Here is a 20136-nt window from a genome sequence, read left to right on the forward strand (position 1 = left end):
AGTACTACAAACACACACACACACACAAATGGGGGTGGGGTGTGGGTAGATGATTGGATTTAAAACCCAAACAAAATTTAAAAAAAACTGCATTTCAACAAATCACAGTTTGTCCACCCAAATGATCAGGACACAGAGAGAGGCAGGGCCAACTGGCCATCGTGAAGTTCAGATACAGGGTCTGATAAGTGAGCAACCCTTCCTGAGGATCCCTCAGAAATTCAAGCACAGGGAATATTTGGGTGGTAGAAATGTGCTACTTCCTTTTTCCTTTCTCTTTTGTACATTATTATTATTATTATCATTATTATTATTTTGCCTTTTGCCTCCTTTTATTCAATGGCTTATAACTTTGGCTCTTTTTACTCATTCTTGCTTATAACTTTGATGTTATAATAAATACATGTGGTGGTCTGGGGCATAATGTTTGGCTAGTATAAGGGATTTACTCATGCCCTATTTGCCTCTCCTTCTCTTCCTAAGAACCAGCTAGAAAGATAGAAAGAAGTTCTTTCAGAGACCCTCCTTCCCTCAATGACTCAGCTTAAAAAATAAAAAATGAAAAGATATTCTGCTTTGGGGGAACTATTCAAGGACATACTTAATTTCTTTGTTTCCAGAGAAAAATGCCCAGCATTTGTTTCCCTCTTTTGAAGGAGAAAAGGATGTTTCTGTGTGATTCTTTAGCCCATTTTCTGCAGGGTCAGCTGGCAATGGAACATAATGTTTCAGGGAGAGGGACATGGAGCTAACTGCCTGGATGCTTTGTGGCTGTGTAACCTTGGGCAAGTTATTTGCCCTTTCTATGCCTCATTCTCCACATCTGTACTGTAGGCATAATATTTATCACCTGCATAACTGAGTTGTTGTGAGCATTAATAATTAATTTATCTAACATCCTTAGAGCCTGGTACATAGTGAATATTCAATGAATTTGAGCTTTTATTATTTTGTCGCTGGTATTATTTAAGATTTTGCAATCCTTGTCTCTACTATATTAATTGAACAGTTTGACTCTATATAGTTTTATGTATTGCAAAGCACACAAACATTACTCTGTGAAGGAATAAAAAAATAAACATACAAGATTTTAAATCTTGTATAAAATATAAATATTTTTATTCCTTCCCCCTCCAAACCAAAAAATTCACGTACTTCTGTTTTTGCTTTTTTTAAGCCAACAGCACACCAGACAGATCAGAGCCAGCCACGAGACCACTGAGCACAGGGAAGCAGCCATCAGAATGGTTGACCTCTCCTTTCCAGTCACAGGTAAGACAGCAAAGGGCCTAGATCGAGCTGTAAAATTGGCTCCTGTATATAAAAAAAAGTTCCATAATATATTCAAATGGTAATAATAAAAACTTGTGGAAAAGATTTGTTTATGATAGTGCCTGCTGTTTAACAGGTACTCAATAAATATTTATTAAATTAAATTATAAAATAACTGAGTCAATAATAAATCCAAGACTTATATTCCTGAAGAACTATACAATACCACCAATAATTCATACTCATTCCTTCCAACACAGGCAGAACCTGTGTAATTCTATCCAATTTTTTCAATTGTCTCATTTTATTCTCAGACATACCTTATCCATCAACACAAAATTTTAGATTCATTCATTCTTCTACTAATTACGAAAAAAGCATAAACTCAGTTCCAGAATGCATAGAACTACTTGCTCTGTATCTGCTTTAAATATGGAGGGTAACACATTAAAATAGGGACACAGAAACTCCAAGAGTGCCAACAGACTTTCTGAAGTTCGAAAGAATTGGAAAATGGGAGTAGACTAATGGCAGACGGAGCTAGTTTGGCTATGTATGATGGGGCAAGATGAGGAATTTCCTATTGAGAAAATACATCTAAGAATTCACCAGAAGCCCTTGCCATTTTGTAGATTGAAATGTTTGGTTTTTATCCTATTATTATTTATGGAGCAAGGCATAAAATAATCTAGAAAAGGAATTGGCCTATACACACAAAAACCTATATACAAATGTTTATGGTAATTCTATGCATAACTAGCTAAACTCAGAAATAATCCAAATGTCCTTCAGTTGGGGACTGAGTAAACAATAGTCAAAGGGGAGCCAGGTGCTGTGGCACACACCTGTAATCTCACTGACTCAGGAGGCTGAGGCAGAAGGATCACAAGTTCAAACCCAGCCTCAGCAACTTAGTGAGGCCCTAAGCAACTCAGCAAGACCCTCTCTAATAAAATATTAAAAAGGGATAGGTATGTGACTTGATGGTTAAGTGCCCCTGGGTTCAATTCCTGGTACCAAATAAAAAAAGAAGCCATAATGAGCTGGGTTTGTAATATAAGAGAGACTTATGAGGATTCTGTATATACAACGGTAATATCTATTCAATTGCTTCTCTACCCAAGAAATTGAAGAACCAGCTCTCTGCTTGATTCACACATAAATGAAAACGCTATATGAATCAATGCTCATCGAACCTATTATTTTTAAGTGCCGACAAAAAATTTATTAATTGGCCTGAATTTGTGAATAAAGTCTGCTTTCCAAACCTTCTAGCACTAGAAATTGATACACTTGCAAACAAGCAGTTACTCTTGGGATCTGTACCATTAATCAGCGTGATGTCAATTAGAGGTCCCTAAAGTACAGAACATTTAATGTTTTTACTGTTCTTTGGTAAAATCTCTTTCTTACAGGGCCTCAATTTATAGACTTGGTCTTGAAAATTGTGAAGAACAATTTAGGGAAAAAAACTTTTAAGACAAATCCTTAGTTATTCTACTTTATAAGTTATATGGAGGAAACTAAAAGTAGTGATGTACCAAATGTGAATGCCAAGGTCAGTTGGGTGTCACATATGGTACTGAGAAGTTTCTGTCTACAATATATCTTACCTTTAGTTTTATAACTTTTTCCTTAAAATAACATTGATGATGTATTTGGCTAGTCTTAGATAATCACTAAGGAAATTAAAGGACAAAAGTCTTTTAAAGGTCAGAACAAATCTGAGACCAATATCCAGCCCTGCCTATCTGACCCTTTAAAACACACCCATTCAGAAACTTGTGCACAAGATAAAACACCTGAAGTTCCAGGTTCAAGTACACTGAACATGTCACTCTGTGAAACTGTGGTTACATCAGCACACTTTCAAAGGTATTATTAAAAGTATAGCTGTCCCACAAAATTATACCTAATAGTATTACATCACCTCAAAAAATAGTTTGTTAAGTAATACAAAACTTGGAATTAAAGGAAGATGATTTCAAACTTTATTCAAGACCTACTGGCATTTTTTTTCAAAATGGTCTTATCAAAAGTTTATCAAATTCTCTAGAGTATACTTTTGATCGACTATTTATTTATTTATTTATTTATTTATGATGGGGTCTTGCTATGTTGCCCAATGTGGTCTTGAGTTCTTGGACCCAAGTGACTCACCTACCTCAGCCTCCTAAGTAGCTGGAATTTCAGGCACATAGTAATGTTTATCATTAATTAGGGTTTAGACTTGTTAATTTGTAGAAGGTTGATAAGCTGCAAATAAGTTTCATCCAATAAAGATATAAATATGCTAAGCGAAGTTAGCCAATCCCCCCCAAAAAAAACAGATGCTGAATGTCTTCTCTGATATAAGGGGGGTGACTCAAAATGGGGCTGGGAGGGAGAACAAGGGAGGAAGATTACCTATAGATAGGGAATAGGGGTATGAGGGAAAGGGAGGGAGAAGGGGAATAGCATGGATGGTGAAAGAAGACCCTCATCATTATACAAAATATATGTATGAATATGTGACTTTGGTGTCAACATATCTTATATACAATCAGAGATATGATAAATTGTGGTATAAAGATGTATTAAGAATTGTAATGCAAATAATAATAATAATAATAATAATAATAATAATAATAGAGCTCATGTATAATGTCAAAAAATAAAAATAAAGGTGAATGAGGAGGTGTTTAATAAATAAATAAATTATATGTGAGCGTGTAACCTCAGAGAATAAGGCTTTAATGCCCTGTATCCAATTTGACAAACTTATTTCAGCATTTCTCTTTTGGCTATATGGTGCTATACTTCAAATGCTCTTTGAAATAGTTTTGCCATCCTTCTGGTTCCTTCATTAATGAGTTAAATAACTTGTTGACAAGTGCTCATTATATATTTTCACAAGAGATGCCCTGAATGCACCAAAAGGGAAATTTCTTTAAGTGTTTTATCAAGGAAAATTGGGTCATATCACATTTTGTTCACACCCTCTACCTGTGGTTCTGAAGTCCCAGGATGTTACTAGGCTTTATCACCATTTTCTACATGGGAATGTATGAGGAGAGGGGGACCCAAAGAGAAGATTTCATAATACTCAATATCTCAAGATTGCCTCCCTTATAAATTAAAATTTCTCACTAATACTGAACTGAGTATCATAGAAATAAGAAAGGAAATAAGTAGAACACACAAAGTAAATTTTCACATCTAGAGGAAAATATACACTTGGATTCTTGCTCACCATGAAGCCTCCTGAGGCTTAATTTCTATGTGTGCTTGCTCTTCACATGGTTAATGATACAGCCAAGTGAGTTTTTTTTCTAAACTATTATAAGTTCTTACTCACAAGAGGAGTTATTTCCATTATAAGGATGAAGGGATTATTTTTTGAAAGGAAACAGATAATAAAAGCACACTGTGCTGAAATTACCTGGAGGGGAAGTAACATTAAAAATAAAGTGCCAGTTTGACCCAGAGATCAAGACTGCCAAGTTGGAGAAGCTCACATAACCATCTTGTGTTTCTGCCTGGGTACACCCTATAAACAAACACAAAACAAAATGTAGCTATTAGTTATCTATTCGAGATCAGTGTCTTCAAGTCTCTTCTGAAGATAAGAAACTGGACAATAAAGGGAAATGTTTAAAAAATAAGAGAGGTTACCAAACCCATCAAGTTCTTAGACAAGTCTTAAAACCAAATATTTAAAAATAGAATAATAACAGAAAACATATATTGAACTTTCATATGCTAGACACTGTGCTTTATACATACCATGGTCTATAAACTATATGATAACCCTATAAAATATGCTATTGCCAATATTCTAGAGATTAAAAAAGTAGATGCATAAAAATTACTTAATTCTGGGATTATGGCCAAAATCTTCCTGATTTCAAAATTTGTATTCTTAACTATTACTATAGGTTGACGTTTTATTATTAGAAGTCTGTCAAGGAAAAAGTCTATTATCTTTCCAGGGGGTCAGTATTTTTGTGAGTATTTATGTGGTAGCAGAGTTATGCCAATAGATCAGAATAATAGCTAGTCAGAAAATCATGACCAACATATATACCATGCTTTAGCATAAAGTCTCTGGGTCTTAGTTTCCCTGAATTAAATGCAAACAAGAAAGTTCACATTTTATAACAATAAACCATACATTTATAAAAGGAAAAGAGGCAACTTAACTCAGGATTACATTGCCAACACCATAAATTTGTTTTGGACTCTACTACCCCTAAATTACTTTGCTAATTAACAGCTGCTACACTTTACTCTGGAAATGTCACTATAATTGTTATGGTGGACAGAGTATAAGAGTGGTGTTAAAGTTTATAAATTGGTTTGAGATCTCTAAGGCTGAAAGGTATCATAAACATACAGCATGCTTAGTGTTACATTTTTCAATTCAATTGCTCAATCCCTTTTGTGAAAACAGTGTCTTCCTCATCAATTTTGCAGAGCTAACTAAAACTTTTTGGGAGAAACATCTTTTCTTTCATCTCTTTAGAGTCCCAAAATAAATAAAATGCCCAGAAAAATGGAAATAAATAAGCCAAGACTCAAATAAATGATAGGCGCCCAAGATAAATGCAGTTTATACTCTTTAAAACCTATATGCATCAAAATTATGGTCAATAAACTCTTGCAAACAATGAACTGCAGAGTACAGATGTTCAACATGAAATCATTTGCTGCAGTTTTTCCTTTGACAAACGTCCTTATTGTTCCCATCTTTGGAAGAATACAAAGCAGCATTTAATCGAAATGTGTCCGTCGAGCACAGTGAGTCTGCCTCATAGAACAGCCGCCAAACTGCCTAATGGAAAGTACTTTAGTTCCAAATGGGTTTGCTTTTGCGTTAAATACCAGCTTGCCTTAGAGATCTCCACAAAGATTTCCTTATATATCTATGATATTCTCAGATTTGAAGCATATGTGCCCAAAAGCTGAAGCAGTTGCTGCCAAGTACAGTACATTACTCCAGGGTTCATCATATCTTTGGAATAGCTATTATAAAATATACAAATGCCATTGACAGTCTCCCTGATCAAGCTGGTATAAATAAGGCACTGGCTGGAAGAAGTAGGGTGCTGGGCTGGAAGCAATATTGAAATTGATTACATGGCTACCAGAGAATATTACCTGAATGTGTTTCCACAGAGTATATGGCTTCTAAAATACCTTTGCAACTTAAACCATCTCTACAATGAATTCACTTCCCCTTGTTGTACACACTAGCAAACTATTGTATAATTAATGTTAAGACATTATCTTTAGAAATACATTTTTTCTGCCACTAGGATATATAATAAAATGTCGAAGGATCTGGAAGATCCTTAAATAATTGTCTTTTGAGTATATAAATCCACTTTTTGGGGGAAATAACATCTTTTTTTCATGAAGGAGGTTCTCCTTAGAAAAAAGCACATGGAGTTAAATGGCAGAATAAAAGAGACTAGACATATAAATATGGTTTTGCAGTTGCTATTTTGTTTTTCTCCAGGAAACACTTAGAACAAGTTGGATAATCCATCCCAAATGCTTTTGGTACTATTCCTATGAGGTTAAAGAGAAATATTTCATGATGGCTTCAAGAGAAACTTTCAATCATATGAAATAGGGTGCTTTCTGTGAGATGAGCATTCTAAAAATGAAAAAATACACATGATTTTTCCCTACTTTATGATACACACACACAATTTGTGCATAGAAAAAACCCTCAGTCATTCCTCATACTCTCCCATCAGATCTCCTGAAAGGGACAATGGGGAGGCTAATGATCCAGGTGGGCCAACTGGCTTAAGCATGATTTTATATTAACAGAATATAATAACAAACGGATTCATGCATCATTCTTTTTGCATGGCTCCAATATAATCCTAAGATGATCAGTGTGGATGTCCTTAAGATAATTAAGGGCACACTAGTGAAAGGTGGTATGGAAAGACAAACTATGGAATGAGGAACAAAATATGAGTAAAGAATGATATAGGAGAAGGTAGGTATAGGTAAGGTACTGAATATGGGCAATGTGTGGATTATAAAAGACATGAAGAATTAATGAGGCATGGACTCTGATAAAGTATGAAGTGTGGGCAAAACATAAAGTATTGATAAAGGAATGAATTAGAAATAAGGAATAGAATGTGGGGAAGGCATGGAATATGGGTAAAACCTAGATATGGTTAAGTTGTGGAGAAAAGAATAGAAGTAGGTAAATTTCAATAGACATATTAGAATATCTGTTGTAATACTGGAACATGAGAAAGGCTGGAAATTAATATTTGATGCTGATAGATTATGATCAAAAGGGAACTTGCTGTTATATTCTAAGCACTCTCTTTACCATAAGACCAACACAACAAAATGGCCCTGAACAATGACAGAATGATTCCATCAAAACCAACAGTTCAAAACTGTCTCATAACATGGTTTGAATGTTTGATTTTTCACATTGGCCAGACTTGGAGCCTTTACTTATTACCATGATTTCCTGATGATGTGGCTTATTCCTGGAAATATGAACATAGACCATTTGGGACTCTCCTTTCATCTTCAGACTTCACTATTCGGGTTAAAAAAAATGACCCAAAGCAAAAAAACAAGAAGTCTGTACTATGGGTGCTATTTTTACCAATATGAGCACAAACAGGTTATGTAATTCTGCAAAGTTTAGGGGGAGATTCTCACAAAACACACAGTATTCCCTGGGCCTGTAAAATTGAACTGTATAAAAAGAAACTGAGGAGGGTGCTAGGACTTTGGAAGTTTGGAAGAAAATTATTTTTTATGGGCAGGCTGCAGGGATTTGGTTTCTTAATAAATAGGTAGATAAAATAGGGAATTTTCAAGCCATAATAATTGAAAGGCAACTTGAAAAGAGATGGTAGGAAAATAGTTCTAACAAGAAAACAACAAGCTTTAAACAGCAAGAGTTTTGAAGCTATGAAATGTTTAATCACAAGATGTGATTGCCTCCTCAAGAGAGTTTTCAGGAGAGAGTTCTGTTCTCTGGAGTTGATGAGGTGTAGCCTTGTAGGAAACAAAATGGGATGCTAAACAACCCAAGATCTGAGACTGAATCATGAAGCCTCTGTGAAGGAGAATTCATTACCTTGCAAACTTCATCATAACAACTTCATCTCTCTCTTTTTTTTAGTCATATAGCAAAAAAAAAAAAAATGAAAGAGCAATACCCTCAAGAGAGTTAGGCGCTCTGTACCAGATTAGCTGAACCGTTTTAGGTCAAAAATATCTATAGCTAGCAGATGAGACAAGATTTAGCTCTTCTGTAATGGACTTACTCCTATTCATTGTAGCATTTTATAAACTTTCTGGATGCCATGTAAAGGATCTTAGACACATAGGTTGGATAGAGCAAGAAATAAATGTAGAGTTTCAGCCTATTTTTGGAAATGGACAATTTTGTAGGTAGGTTGATATTTACACTGGCAGATCAATCATTTCTAAGTTTGGAAAAACAATATTCCAGGCAATATAAAAACAATAGAAATGCCCATGAAGTATGTAAGAAATCCAAGTTGTGAATAATCCTTAAATTTGTATAAGGTAGGGCTAGTAGACCAATTATATGAAGGTATATTACCTTATGTATGTGTGTATGTATACACACACACACACACACACACACACACACATATATATATATATATATATATATATATATATATATATATATATGCCATAGCAATTTAAAATTGCCAGTGATTCATTGGTATGAATCACTTCTAACATATTACTGATAAATCTCAAAGGGCACATTATTACCATGACAGCAATAATGTTACATAAATAACCAGTGCTTAAAACCATATGTCTATAAAGAATGGTTTGTAAAAGTTGACAATATTCCCCACTTTTTCCCTATGTAAATATCATGGTACTAATACAAGATTTACTTAAAGCTTTTATTTCTGGTTTTTGTTGTTGTTGTTTTAACATTACTGACAGATATCTCTTAATGTGCATATTTTAAAAACATTTATTATTATTTTTGAAAAACAATAAAGCTAATACTTAGAAAGTATTTAAAATCTGAAACAGCAATAGAAATGTTTAATTTAGAGACTTGATTGGGAGTGACCCAGCTCTTGGTCTAAATTTTTCCATAGCTCTGAATTCAAACAGACAAGATAAATTCATTAGTTCTAATTTTTAAATTAGATCACCCCATAAAGATTTTTTTTTTTTTTTGAGGAGGGCTATCTGGGATAAATGTTGTGTGGATGAGGGAGGCTGCTTTCCTTTCTAGAAATATTTCCCATGACCCACCTTAAAATTTGTTTTAACCAGTTTGAGTTTGTGGAATATCTTATGAATTTTCTCATTGAAACTATGGAATAATTAAAGGGACTTAACAGGTTCATTTTTTTTTTTTTTTAGACTGTTAAAATCTCTGGCCTCCTGTTCAAACATCGAAGATGGCTTTAGAAAGTTCCAATGAACCATCCTGTTCCTGATTATATCCAGTTGATCTAAAATGAATTTTCCTCACCTGATGGCCAAATTTAGAATTGAACTGTGATTGTGCATGATTGGGATTTCCTCAAATGAGAAGAAAAACATATAATCCTACTTGTGGCCAGATAAAAGCTTAAGGTCCCTGTGTAGAGAGGAAGGTTGTGTGCATGGGGTGTTTGAAGCTCTTAGGCAAAACTTATGTTGGGAGCTGAAAACTTTGGCTCATGAAATAGAAAAGACTCATAGTAGGAATAGTGATTAATAATTTGGGGTAGGCTGAAGCAAGGCAACGCTTTTCACACTTTGAAACACAAATCGTAACAACCAAAAGAGGAAACTTCTTTTTCCTTTTGCCTTAAAACTTAAAACCATTGTATAGGTAAAGGTAAAGGTATTTCTATACCTTTATCTAATTTGACCCAGCAAATGGGTTAGACTGACATTTTTCTGTTTCTCCTCGTCTAGTCTTTCCTATTTCAATAAAGGAGACCAATGTCCAAACAATATATGGAGGCAAAACAGATTTATCCTTACATCCTTGTTTCCTTTACTTCCATTACACAACACTCTGTTGATTCTACTTATAAAAGACACTCTGAAACAACATTTAGGTTTGTGTTTGTTTTTGTGCTTTTTTTTTATTTCCATTATTTCTTGGCAGGTCTTCTCCAGTCACTGATCCCTGGACTAGTAGGTTCATCCTTATTCTCCAATCCACCCTCTAGAGCAGAGTGGGAATCAAAACATGGAAGTCAGAGGTTGTTGCTGATCTGCTTAGAAGTCTCAGAGGCTTGGAATCTCACTGAGAATACAGTTCAGACCCCGCATGTGGTCTCCAAAACCCTTGGTGGTCTGGCTCCAGTCCAACTCTTTGACTTTACCACCCCCTTTATCTCCCGTAGTTACTAGGTTTATTTGCCTTCTTTATGTTTCTCAAATATATTCTTCTGGAAATATTATTTTTAATTATTTCTAATTGATGCCTATTATTACACAGAATGGTGGTTTTCATTGTGGTGTATTGCTACATGAATACATTATTTGATCAGTATTTTCCCGAATTCCTTCTCCTCCCTCCCACTGTTCCTTTTGCTCTACCTTTTGGTATCCCTCCTAAAACTATATTACATGGATCACATTTGTACTGTTTTAAAACATTAAAATTCAATAATTGAACTATTTTGTAATTAGAGAAGGTGTCCTTTTTAAGCTCTGAAACAAAGACTAAACAAGTGGCACAGAAATGATCCTTGGAATTCTGAGTTCTTCATCTGTGGCAGACTACTAGGCACACCTGCAGTACATTCTTTAATCTTTGGGTATGTTGTAGTGGGATTCTTTTTGTAAATTCTATGGCCAAGAATTTAGAACTCAGAATTAATTTTTATTCAAAAACCACATTATACATGTTTGTTTCTATATGGACCTGGCCCCAAAATGCATATTCCTGGTCCTCTCTAGAGAATATTTGATATAATTTGGGGGGAGCCAGGACTTTGGAATCTTTATTCCAAGTAAACCCATTTTCAATTTCATATACACAAGCTCTAAGAAAAAGAGATGGAACTGGCAGTTGTGCTGGAATTGAACAAAAGGCAAGAACAGGAATAAGACAAAGGATAGAGAGGAGGAAATGAACTCTGAGGATCAGATGCTTTTGCATTTATCAATGATTTATTCTATAGAACATTGAGAACAAGTGTTTCTGTTCCTCATTGAAACTACATTGTACCTGGTAAATTCCATCCTGTACCAGCCCATGATACTGTACCAAACCACTACGTGTCATGGAGAAAGTAGTTCATTAAAAAAAAAAAAAAAAACTGGGGTTTGAGACCAAGCCAAAGATCCTGGGCCCTTTCTTTTACACCATCATGAGGATAAATGAATGATGCTATGAATTCCTAATAGGAACTATGGCTTGGCTATGATTCAAGTGTGACAGACAAGTGTTCATGTGTTGAAATTTAATATTACTTGTGAGATATTAATAGGGTTAAATTTAATCTGGCTATGCTGTTTAGTGTTGATGCCTTTGGGAGGTATTAAGAATTAGGTAAATCATCAGGGTATAATGGCCACAAATAGATACTGGTGGCTTTATAAAAGTGAGACCAGACAGACATGGACATACATGCACTCCCATCTCATGCCATGTGATGCCCTGCACTACCTCAGGCCTCTACCAGCAAGAAAGCCATCACCAGATGCAGATCCCTGAAACTCCAGAACTTTGAGCCAAATAAACCTCTATAAAAATTTCCTGCTTCAGGCATTTTGTTATAACAAAACATAGACTAAGATAAAGAAAATATTTATTTTCTGTTCAAAGTAATAATAGATCTTTGAAAGTCACTGATACCAACCTTTTAGCACTGAATCTGATGTCCCTTCTAGAGAAGCTGAAATGATCCAAGGCTCTGAAGGGAGCCCCAAGGACTCCACTCTTCGATTCTGAAAATGGGGGGTGGAGAGAAAAAGTTGGATTCAGAAGAGTATTCTGTGAAATTACCTAAAAGAAAAGTGGATTCAGATGGAAATTTTTATTGAATATATATGTTCAATAGAAATAAATGAAGGAAACAATAAATGCTTTCTTTCTCATATTAAAAAGATACCAAAATAGCTTACTGAAAGAGAATAGAGATTATGATGGGAAAATTTGAAGCGGGATAGAAAACAGGAGAAAGGACATCTAAGTTTATAAAAGAGAAGAGTGTCATCATTAGTTTAAGGTTACTAAGAAGGGAAAGGTTAGCAGAAGGAAGGTAGAGGGAGTTGGAAAGTGCTAGCCTAGATCAAAGGTGACAGGTTCCAAGTATGGACCTTAGCCCTATGTGTCAAGGGATGTACTTGTAAAGAGGAGAAAATTGATCTAGTAATCCTATTTCATTTCCCTCATAAATTTTATAAACTTAGAAAAGATGAAATACAACCAGTGGCCATGGAGCCTGAAAATAGTATTATGTACAGAAGCTTCTTGTTAATGACTTACTGAACCGCATGTAAGAGAGATAATTAAAAATATAACATAGAACCGTAATATATATGTGATGTCATGAGCTTTTCACTATGAGAAGACCTCTTCAGATGTAGACATTCTTCTTTGAAGAGGTGTTATGGTTTAGATATGAGTGTCTCCAAAAAGTTTATGTGTGAGAAAATGCAGGAAGATTCCGATGCTAAGGGGTTAAATTATGAGAGCTTCAACTCAATCAGTGGATTAATCTACTGATGTGGATTAACTGGGAAGTGGCTGGAGGAGGTGAGTCACTGGGCGGGTAGCTCTGGGGTTTATATCATGTCCTTGGTCAATGGAGCTCTCTCTGCTCCCTGGTGCCATGTCCTGAGCTGCTTTTCTCCTCTGCGCCCTTCCAACATAATGTTCTGCCTCAACTCCGGCCCAGAATTATGGAGTCAGTCAACCATGGACTGAACTTCTGAAACCATGGGCCAAAACACCTACTCCTCTGGGTCTATGAACTCAGACCTCTGAAACTGTGAGTGCCACAAAAACTTTTCCTCCTCTAAAATTGTTCCTGTCAGGTTTTTTGGTTACAGAAATGAAAAAGCTGACTAAAAAGGAAGGCTAGATTTCAGAGAAGATATGATGAATATTCTTCAAGAATTTTCCTGGTGGAGAAAAGCATCAGAATTTTCTTTATCATTAATAAAATTCTGAACATTCATAGAAAATGGGAGGCAGACTGTGACTTGGAAGAAAAATGATAATAACAGTAAATAGTTTTGTGTTGAAAATTTCACATGTTGGTTACTCTGCAAATGTGTATCAATGATCACAAACCTAAAACATGTTATATAAAGTCCATTAACTGTGAAAAGTTACCTGTTCATCCAGAAAAGCAAGCTGTGGCTGCACAGGCAGCTCTTTTCCCACTTCTCCACCTGAAGGCTGGACTAGCACTGAAAGAACATAGGGCCGAGTGTATATCCAGCTCTCAGTTTTGAAACTACTTGTATTTCTAGCAGAAATAAAAACAGAATACATCCATAGGGTTACAAATATCATTGCAATAACTCTTTTCCAAAAGACATTATTACCAGTGAAAATATGTTGTTTGCCTTTATTACTGGAAAATTAATAATATACTATATAATGGCTGATTTTATATTGATATGTAAATTATATGTATATTTGATATGTATGCTTAGGCATAATAAAAAGTGAACTAGGTGGGATAGGGGAGAAGCACAAACTATGCACTTATATTTTTATCATTGTGTATTAAGTTCAGCAAAAAATAAAGCCTTGGTAAAGGAAATTATCAGACTGAATTATTTAGGGGCTGGTATAAGTTGAATATCAGGCTATTTAACCAGCTCTCCCAGAAAACATCCTGGTTTTGTGGAGGAAAAAATACTGTGATTTGTAGTGTGTTCCAATTTCTGTGGTGTAAATATTCTCCTGACATGCTGATTCCTGGGTAACCAAGATAATGTAACTGAAAAGAGCTGAGAAGAGATAGCCAAAAGAAAACTCCAATGCACCAGCACTTTATGCATTTAACATCCTCACAACCACCATTTCACATTTATGTTCTCCCGGTGTGTATGCATTAAGTAGATTCAATACCTATGGCACTAATTAACTTAGTTTGATTGCAAGAAGCATCTAAGGAGTATAATGCTTGGGACATTTGCTGAGCAAAAACTGTGTACCAGCTATTAAAAACTTTCCAAGTATAAACTCATTGCATTTTTTAAATGACGCTATGATATCGGTGCTTTTATTTACATTTGAGGAATAATAAGTCCAAACAACTTACGTAACTTGATAAAGGTCTTAGTTGTTCACCAAGGTCTTAAGTGGTAAAGCAGTGAGATACAACACTTCTCATCTTGTTCAAGCATGTTAATTGCTGAGGTTATTTAGTATTAAAATAGTTACATACTCCATGATAACTTAAACATCTTCACCCAGAATTTGAATATGTTGGATGACCAAGCTAGCTTTATTAAAAGGACAAAAAAACTAAACACTTACATCCCATTAAATATATTATGTTTTAAATAACAGGCATGTAACATATATTTGACAATTAAATGGAATATATAGACACTATATATCATATGTATCATATATATTCCCCTAACATAGCATCCTTTGTTGAGTTGCCTTAAAAATCAGCCTAGAGCAGATCTAATAAGGATGTTTTGTTTTGTTTTGAGTATCTTATCCTCTCCCTTCAGTAAATATATATGCAAATCACTTATTCTATTGCCCAACTTCTTCCCCTTCTTCATGTGAGGAGAAAGTATTTGCTCTCCTGAAGGGTATATGTTTGGTAAAGCTGAAGACTAGTCGTGAAAGGAGTAATAGTGGAAAAGCAAACACCACTTCGATCCATTGATCACAACATGAGGAAGTTTCTGTACGAAGTAACTCCCCTCTCTCCTGGGAACCCTAGGACAAGTAGGCAGAGTGGGCATTTGTGGTCATACCTTTGGTCACCTACCAGCTAAAGTTCTGGCCTCTGTGCTAGAATCACTCCCCAGGAATTCAATTAGCTCAATCTTCACTCATTAATTTGCTTAGCCTGAGTGACTATGGGTCCTTCCCCCACCCCCCTCCCCTTTTATTTAAAGGGACTAATTTAAACCAGATTTTTAAAATCTGTGCCATTAATTCTATCCTTCCATAGGTCCCAGGTTATTGGAAAATTTTAACATTGTTACCAGATCCTATTTCTTTCCTAACCTAGTCCTTGAAGGCTTTCTGATGAGGGGCCAGTGCAGGCAAGCAGTCTGGGTTAAAGAAACTGAGAGACCCATTAAAGATTCTGACATAAGTACATTGATGTCTGGAGACAAAGCGATGAGAAACAACTGCCTGAACACTGTAGAAAGGCCTGTCCCTGACACACTTCAAAGTTTATTGTGAGCAAACATCTCTTATTAAATGTAAACAGCATCTCACTGGAGGTCAGAGACTTGCTGCTGCAGCATATCCCAAGGTAATACCACTTTAAGCTCCACATAAACTCTTAAGCAGTTTCTATCCTAAAACCTGACCGTAGGTGGTACAGTTTTTTACGATATGTTATAATAGTGCAATAAATCTGTTAGCTTAAAATCGAATCTCCGTGGCCTTTTAGAGAAATCATCATTAAATGCAGGGTCCTGTTAATGATGCCATCCAAGTGAAATTGTTTAATCTGCTAAGGGGGTGAAAGGTCACCAAATGAATTTTTTATAATACATCAACTTGACACGCAATAGGGAAAACTGTAATAGATAAAAGCAAAGGAAAAGGGCACTGTCTTCTTCTGATAGGTCAATAGCAGCCAAGAGAGTCACTCATCCACTTTCCTTTCACGATGGGGCTCCTTTTGCATTTAATATGGACACCCAATTAATACCTCAGCACCACAGACAACCTCATTTTAGGTGACTTATAGCAATTTCTCCCCCTTCCCTGAAATGAAAGTGATCACAATACATCATAGCATTGTGCGAATTAACGTTAATTGATTCAAGTTACCAAGCAATGATGGGCCACTTATATAATCTAGGCGTTATTGGGTGCTAGAAGGGATGGAGGGAAGATTAGATTCCAGTGTCCGTTGCTGTGACGACGGGAGTCACCTGACGCCTTGTTAGACAGTTGTAAGGTTCTATTGCTGGCCCCAGTGGGGTCGTCAGTAAACTGGAGTGATGTCCAAACATCATTACACGCTGCTCCAATATTAAAGCAAAGGGATTAGCAACTTATTGCAAGCAACCTGGATTTGTCATTGTGCTGTCGTTATCCAATTTCCAACTGCTAATGTGACTGTAGCCTGCAGGCAGAAGGACCTACAGCCAAACTTTAAAAAATGGGGGAGGAAAGTTCCCTCTATCCCTCCCAGTTTTAACCACCATTTAATAGCTTCCAATATCCACTCAGGTACGTGGAAAAAAAAATTTTTTCTCTCCAATGCTTAAGTGCAGGATAAAGGAGAGAGATCAAGAGAATACAGAAATTTCCCAGTTCAGAGATCACCAGTATTCATTTCAATTCTTGTTTTAAAATCTGATACATCTGAAATGCTTACGCTGAGGAAGACAGGATTATTTTTATTTGCATGGCAAACTCAGCAAACAGATAAATCCTATTGGTGAAAAACTAACTCCAGTCAAAACCAAGTGTGGTGGGATGAGGGTGGGGATCAGGAAAAGGAAGTCTTCCTCTTCAGCCTTCTCAAAGCTACTAGCCAGGTTCCTTGAAAGAACCTATTTTGATTGAATGATCAGGGTGTCCTGAGAATTTTTGTTCTCTTTTGCTTAAAACAGATTAAAGGGTCCTGGGACAGAGCTCTCACCTAGCATGTATGAGGCACTAGGTTCTATCCTTAGTATCACACAAAGATAAACAAAATAAAGGCATTCTGTCCATCTTCAACTATGAAAGTTAAAAATAAAATAGATTAGAGAAGGCAGAAGAGTCTCTAGCATGAGGGGACTTAAATTCTATAGGAGTCTAGATGATACTACACCCTGGGGGGAGGGGAGTAAGTCCCCTACTCAACTGTGCAGGACAAACATGTTAGCCCTCCTGTTATGTACACTGTTCAAGGCACTGTGAGATACAGGAAGATAAATAAAACAACATGACCTCTGCCCCTCAGGAGTGCTCTCCTTCATAGTTTGTAAGACAAGAATAACTTTCCTGGCTCTCCTTCTGAATTGATGTATACCATTTTACTTCCATTCCATGATACTCATGCTCCCCTTAAACCCACTCAGGCTTCCTCAGAAGCTGTCAACTCCCAGGAGGGAAGATGTGCCTTACAATCTGACAGTTTTATTTGGGCGCTATGGTGCAGTGGTTTTGAGCCTGGAACATTATAGGCACCCAATAACTTTCACTATAGTAATCCTGCCAGCTCAGTGCCAATTGTGTTCTTCCTATTCTCAGGTCACTATTGCCTATGGAAAGCCACCACCCATTCTGGCCTGGCCAGTTTCCAGTTCTGATGAGCCACTCAAGCAATATGCTTACTGCTCTGCTATAGTATTTTTGATTAAACTCTTGTGATTCCTTTCCATTGCTCATTTAAAATTGAGATTTGAGGCAACCTAGGTGTAAACTGCACTGTGTTAGGAATATATAAAGACACGGAATAAATTTGGTATGTCTTCAATAATATCAATTAAAGCATTAAGTTTAGGAAACAAAAGTGAAGTATGGTAATTGGTAAATGATTTGAATAATATTTTATAGTAAACCTAACAAATATTTTATCAAGAATGGAAACTATAACTGAATTTTAAAGATCTTACAAAAATATTCAAAATCTCCTGTTTATATTGGGAGACTATAACAGTCACAGTCTGGCCAGGAAAAGCAAAAACCACTCAAGGTTTTTCTAAGGAAGAGATTTAATATAAGGTATTATTTACATAGGACTGTCAGAATAATAGAGATGCCATTAAGTTTACATTTCACTATTTGTCATAAATATCAAATGATCGTTTATTGTGAATGAAACTGTATTAGGAACTCTTGGGAATACAGCAGTAAGTTGAAACCTTGACTACTGAATGAATATAAAAATGAAAATAAATTCAAGTCAGTTTTATGGAAAACTATACTAGTGGTTAAGCTGGTTCATATTTAATTAATGATTTTTTTTGTAAGAAAGATAGAATGATGTTAATATATTCTAATAAACTAGCTGAATAAATGATTTTTACCCCTCCACTAAAAAAAAATCTAGATTTTATAGAATCCATATAATAGTTTGAACATAATAGCTGTTAAAATAATGTTTGGGGAATTAAAAAAAAACACCAAAATGTAGCATTTCATGAGTCTATTGCAGTTACTTATAAATTTGCCATGTGTGCACAAAAATCTTAACTTATTTGATTTTTAGATAGTGTGATTCAATTTTGGAATTAGAATCTCATATACGTGAAAGCAGGGAATCGCTGGATGCAGACATGTCAGCAGCAGCAAAAGATTACAATTAACATCCTGTTCACAAGGAAAATAGAAAATAAAAGATGTAAACTGCAGAACAAGAATCAAAGATTTAGTGTTCTGAGACCATTTAGTATAAGAACAATAGTCCCCAAGGGCATTATTGCAGAAACAGTGCTGTGAAATAAATGATAGCTTTAATGATAACCATGAATCATCAATAAAAGTGTGAATGTTCTCTGTTATTTCCCATTTAATAAGGCTGTTATGTAATCTGTCTTATTTTTTTTCAGTTTTAGTTGAAGACTTTTTAAAATGCTGCTAGTAATTAAAGGAGCAACTTTTAATTGTTTAGAAAACTTGCTTATGCAGAACTTAAGGCCACAAATATGAAACATTATTACAATAATTTTTGTCATTCACCTAACTTAATGAAGTAGTGAATTTACTCTGTAGGGAAAAGATGATATGGCATCAAAATACTCTGCAGTGGTAAGGTCATGGCTTTGCAATGAGGAACTGGCAACACAGGATTATCTTCCAAGACAAAGGTTCTACCAATCTTGAAAGCTAATCCTCTTGTGTTGAAAACTCTGCCTTGCATACTTCAAGTAGCTGTTTCCTAGAAGCAGGTGCCTGGGTTGCAGAAATAAAAACCTGAACTAATATCAGTTAACTGGCATCACCTATTGACTCTCCTAGTTTTCTTCTCTGTTCTAAGGCAATTTAAAAGTGTACTTCCTATGTAGAAGAGGGGAACTTAAAAAGCCACTAATGTGATAAATACACACACACACACATACACACAAACACACAGATGTATTTTCCCACATTGTCATTATCCCTTTAATGGACCCACAACTGTTTTCTGGGTCCATGGTTCATGATAATGTCACAATCAAAGAGCTTTATGCTTTGCAGCATAACAGAATACCACAACTTAGAATTACACCAGTGTATTATTCATTAGGGAATGGGTGAGAATCTAAATAGGCTCAGCTGAGTTCCATGCACTTGAAGAGGCTCTCAGGAACAATCCAGTTCCAAACCCATTCTGGGTATCAGCAGAATTCATCCCTTGTGGCTATAGAATTGAAGTCCCTGTCTGCTCACTAGTGGCCAAGCAATGTCCACTGTCTCCTCATAGAGTCTACTTACCATGCTTTTCACATGTCCTTTTCCACCTTAAAAGCAGTGACACATTAGGGCCTTCTCACACTTCAAAGGCTCTGCTTTCCTCTTCTGCCATTTTTGACCACAGGAGAAAGCTCTCCTTTTTTAAGGGCTGTGTCCTTGGTTGAGATGACTTTGATAATCCAGAATATTCTCCCTATTTTATAGCTTATGGTCAACTCTGCCAAATACCAAATATATATATATTTCTCTCCCACAAAGCCAAAGTTGGTACCTTCTTGAAAGTAAGCAGCACGCTCCTGGAAATGCAGCAATCCAACATGGCC

At 35.8% G+C, this 20136-nt stretch overlaps 1 protein-coding gene across 1 annotated transcript in view; it reads right to left on the reverse strand.

The window, feature by feature from the left end:
• The window catches only part of PKHD1 (PKHD1 ciliary IPT domain containing fibrocystin/polyductin), a gene marked incomplete at its 5' end in the record, with an annotated part of 435617 nt that overhangs the window by 16745 nt on the left and 398736 nt on the right, over positions 1–20136 (reverse strand). The window contains 4 exons of the mRNA XM_081295270.1: positions 1156–1314; positions 4694–4801; positions 12117–12204; positions 13598–13733. Coding sequence (XP_081151396.1) covers positions 1156–1314; positions 4694–4801; positions 12117–12204; positions 13598–13733 — 491 coding nt within the window. The remainder of the gene's footprint in view (positions 1–1155; positions 1315–4693; positions 4802–12116; positions 12205–13597; positions 13734–20136) is intronic.

The sequence above is a fragment of the Spermophilus citellus genome (genome assembly GCF_964194105.1).
Source record: "Spermophilus citellus genome assembly, chromosome: 5".
NCBI classification, from domain to species: Eukaryota; Metazoa; Chordata; class Mammalia; order Rodentia; family Sciuridae; genus Spermophilus; species Spermophilus citellus.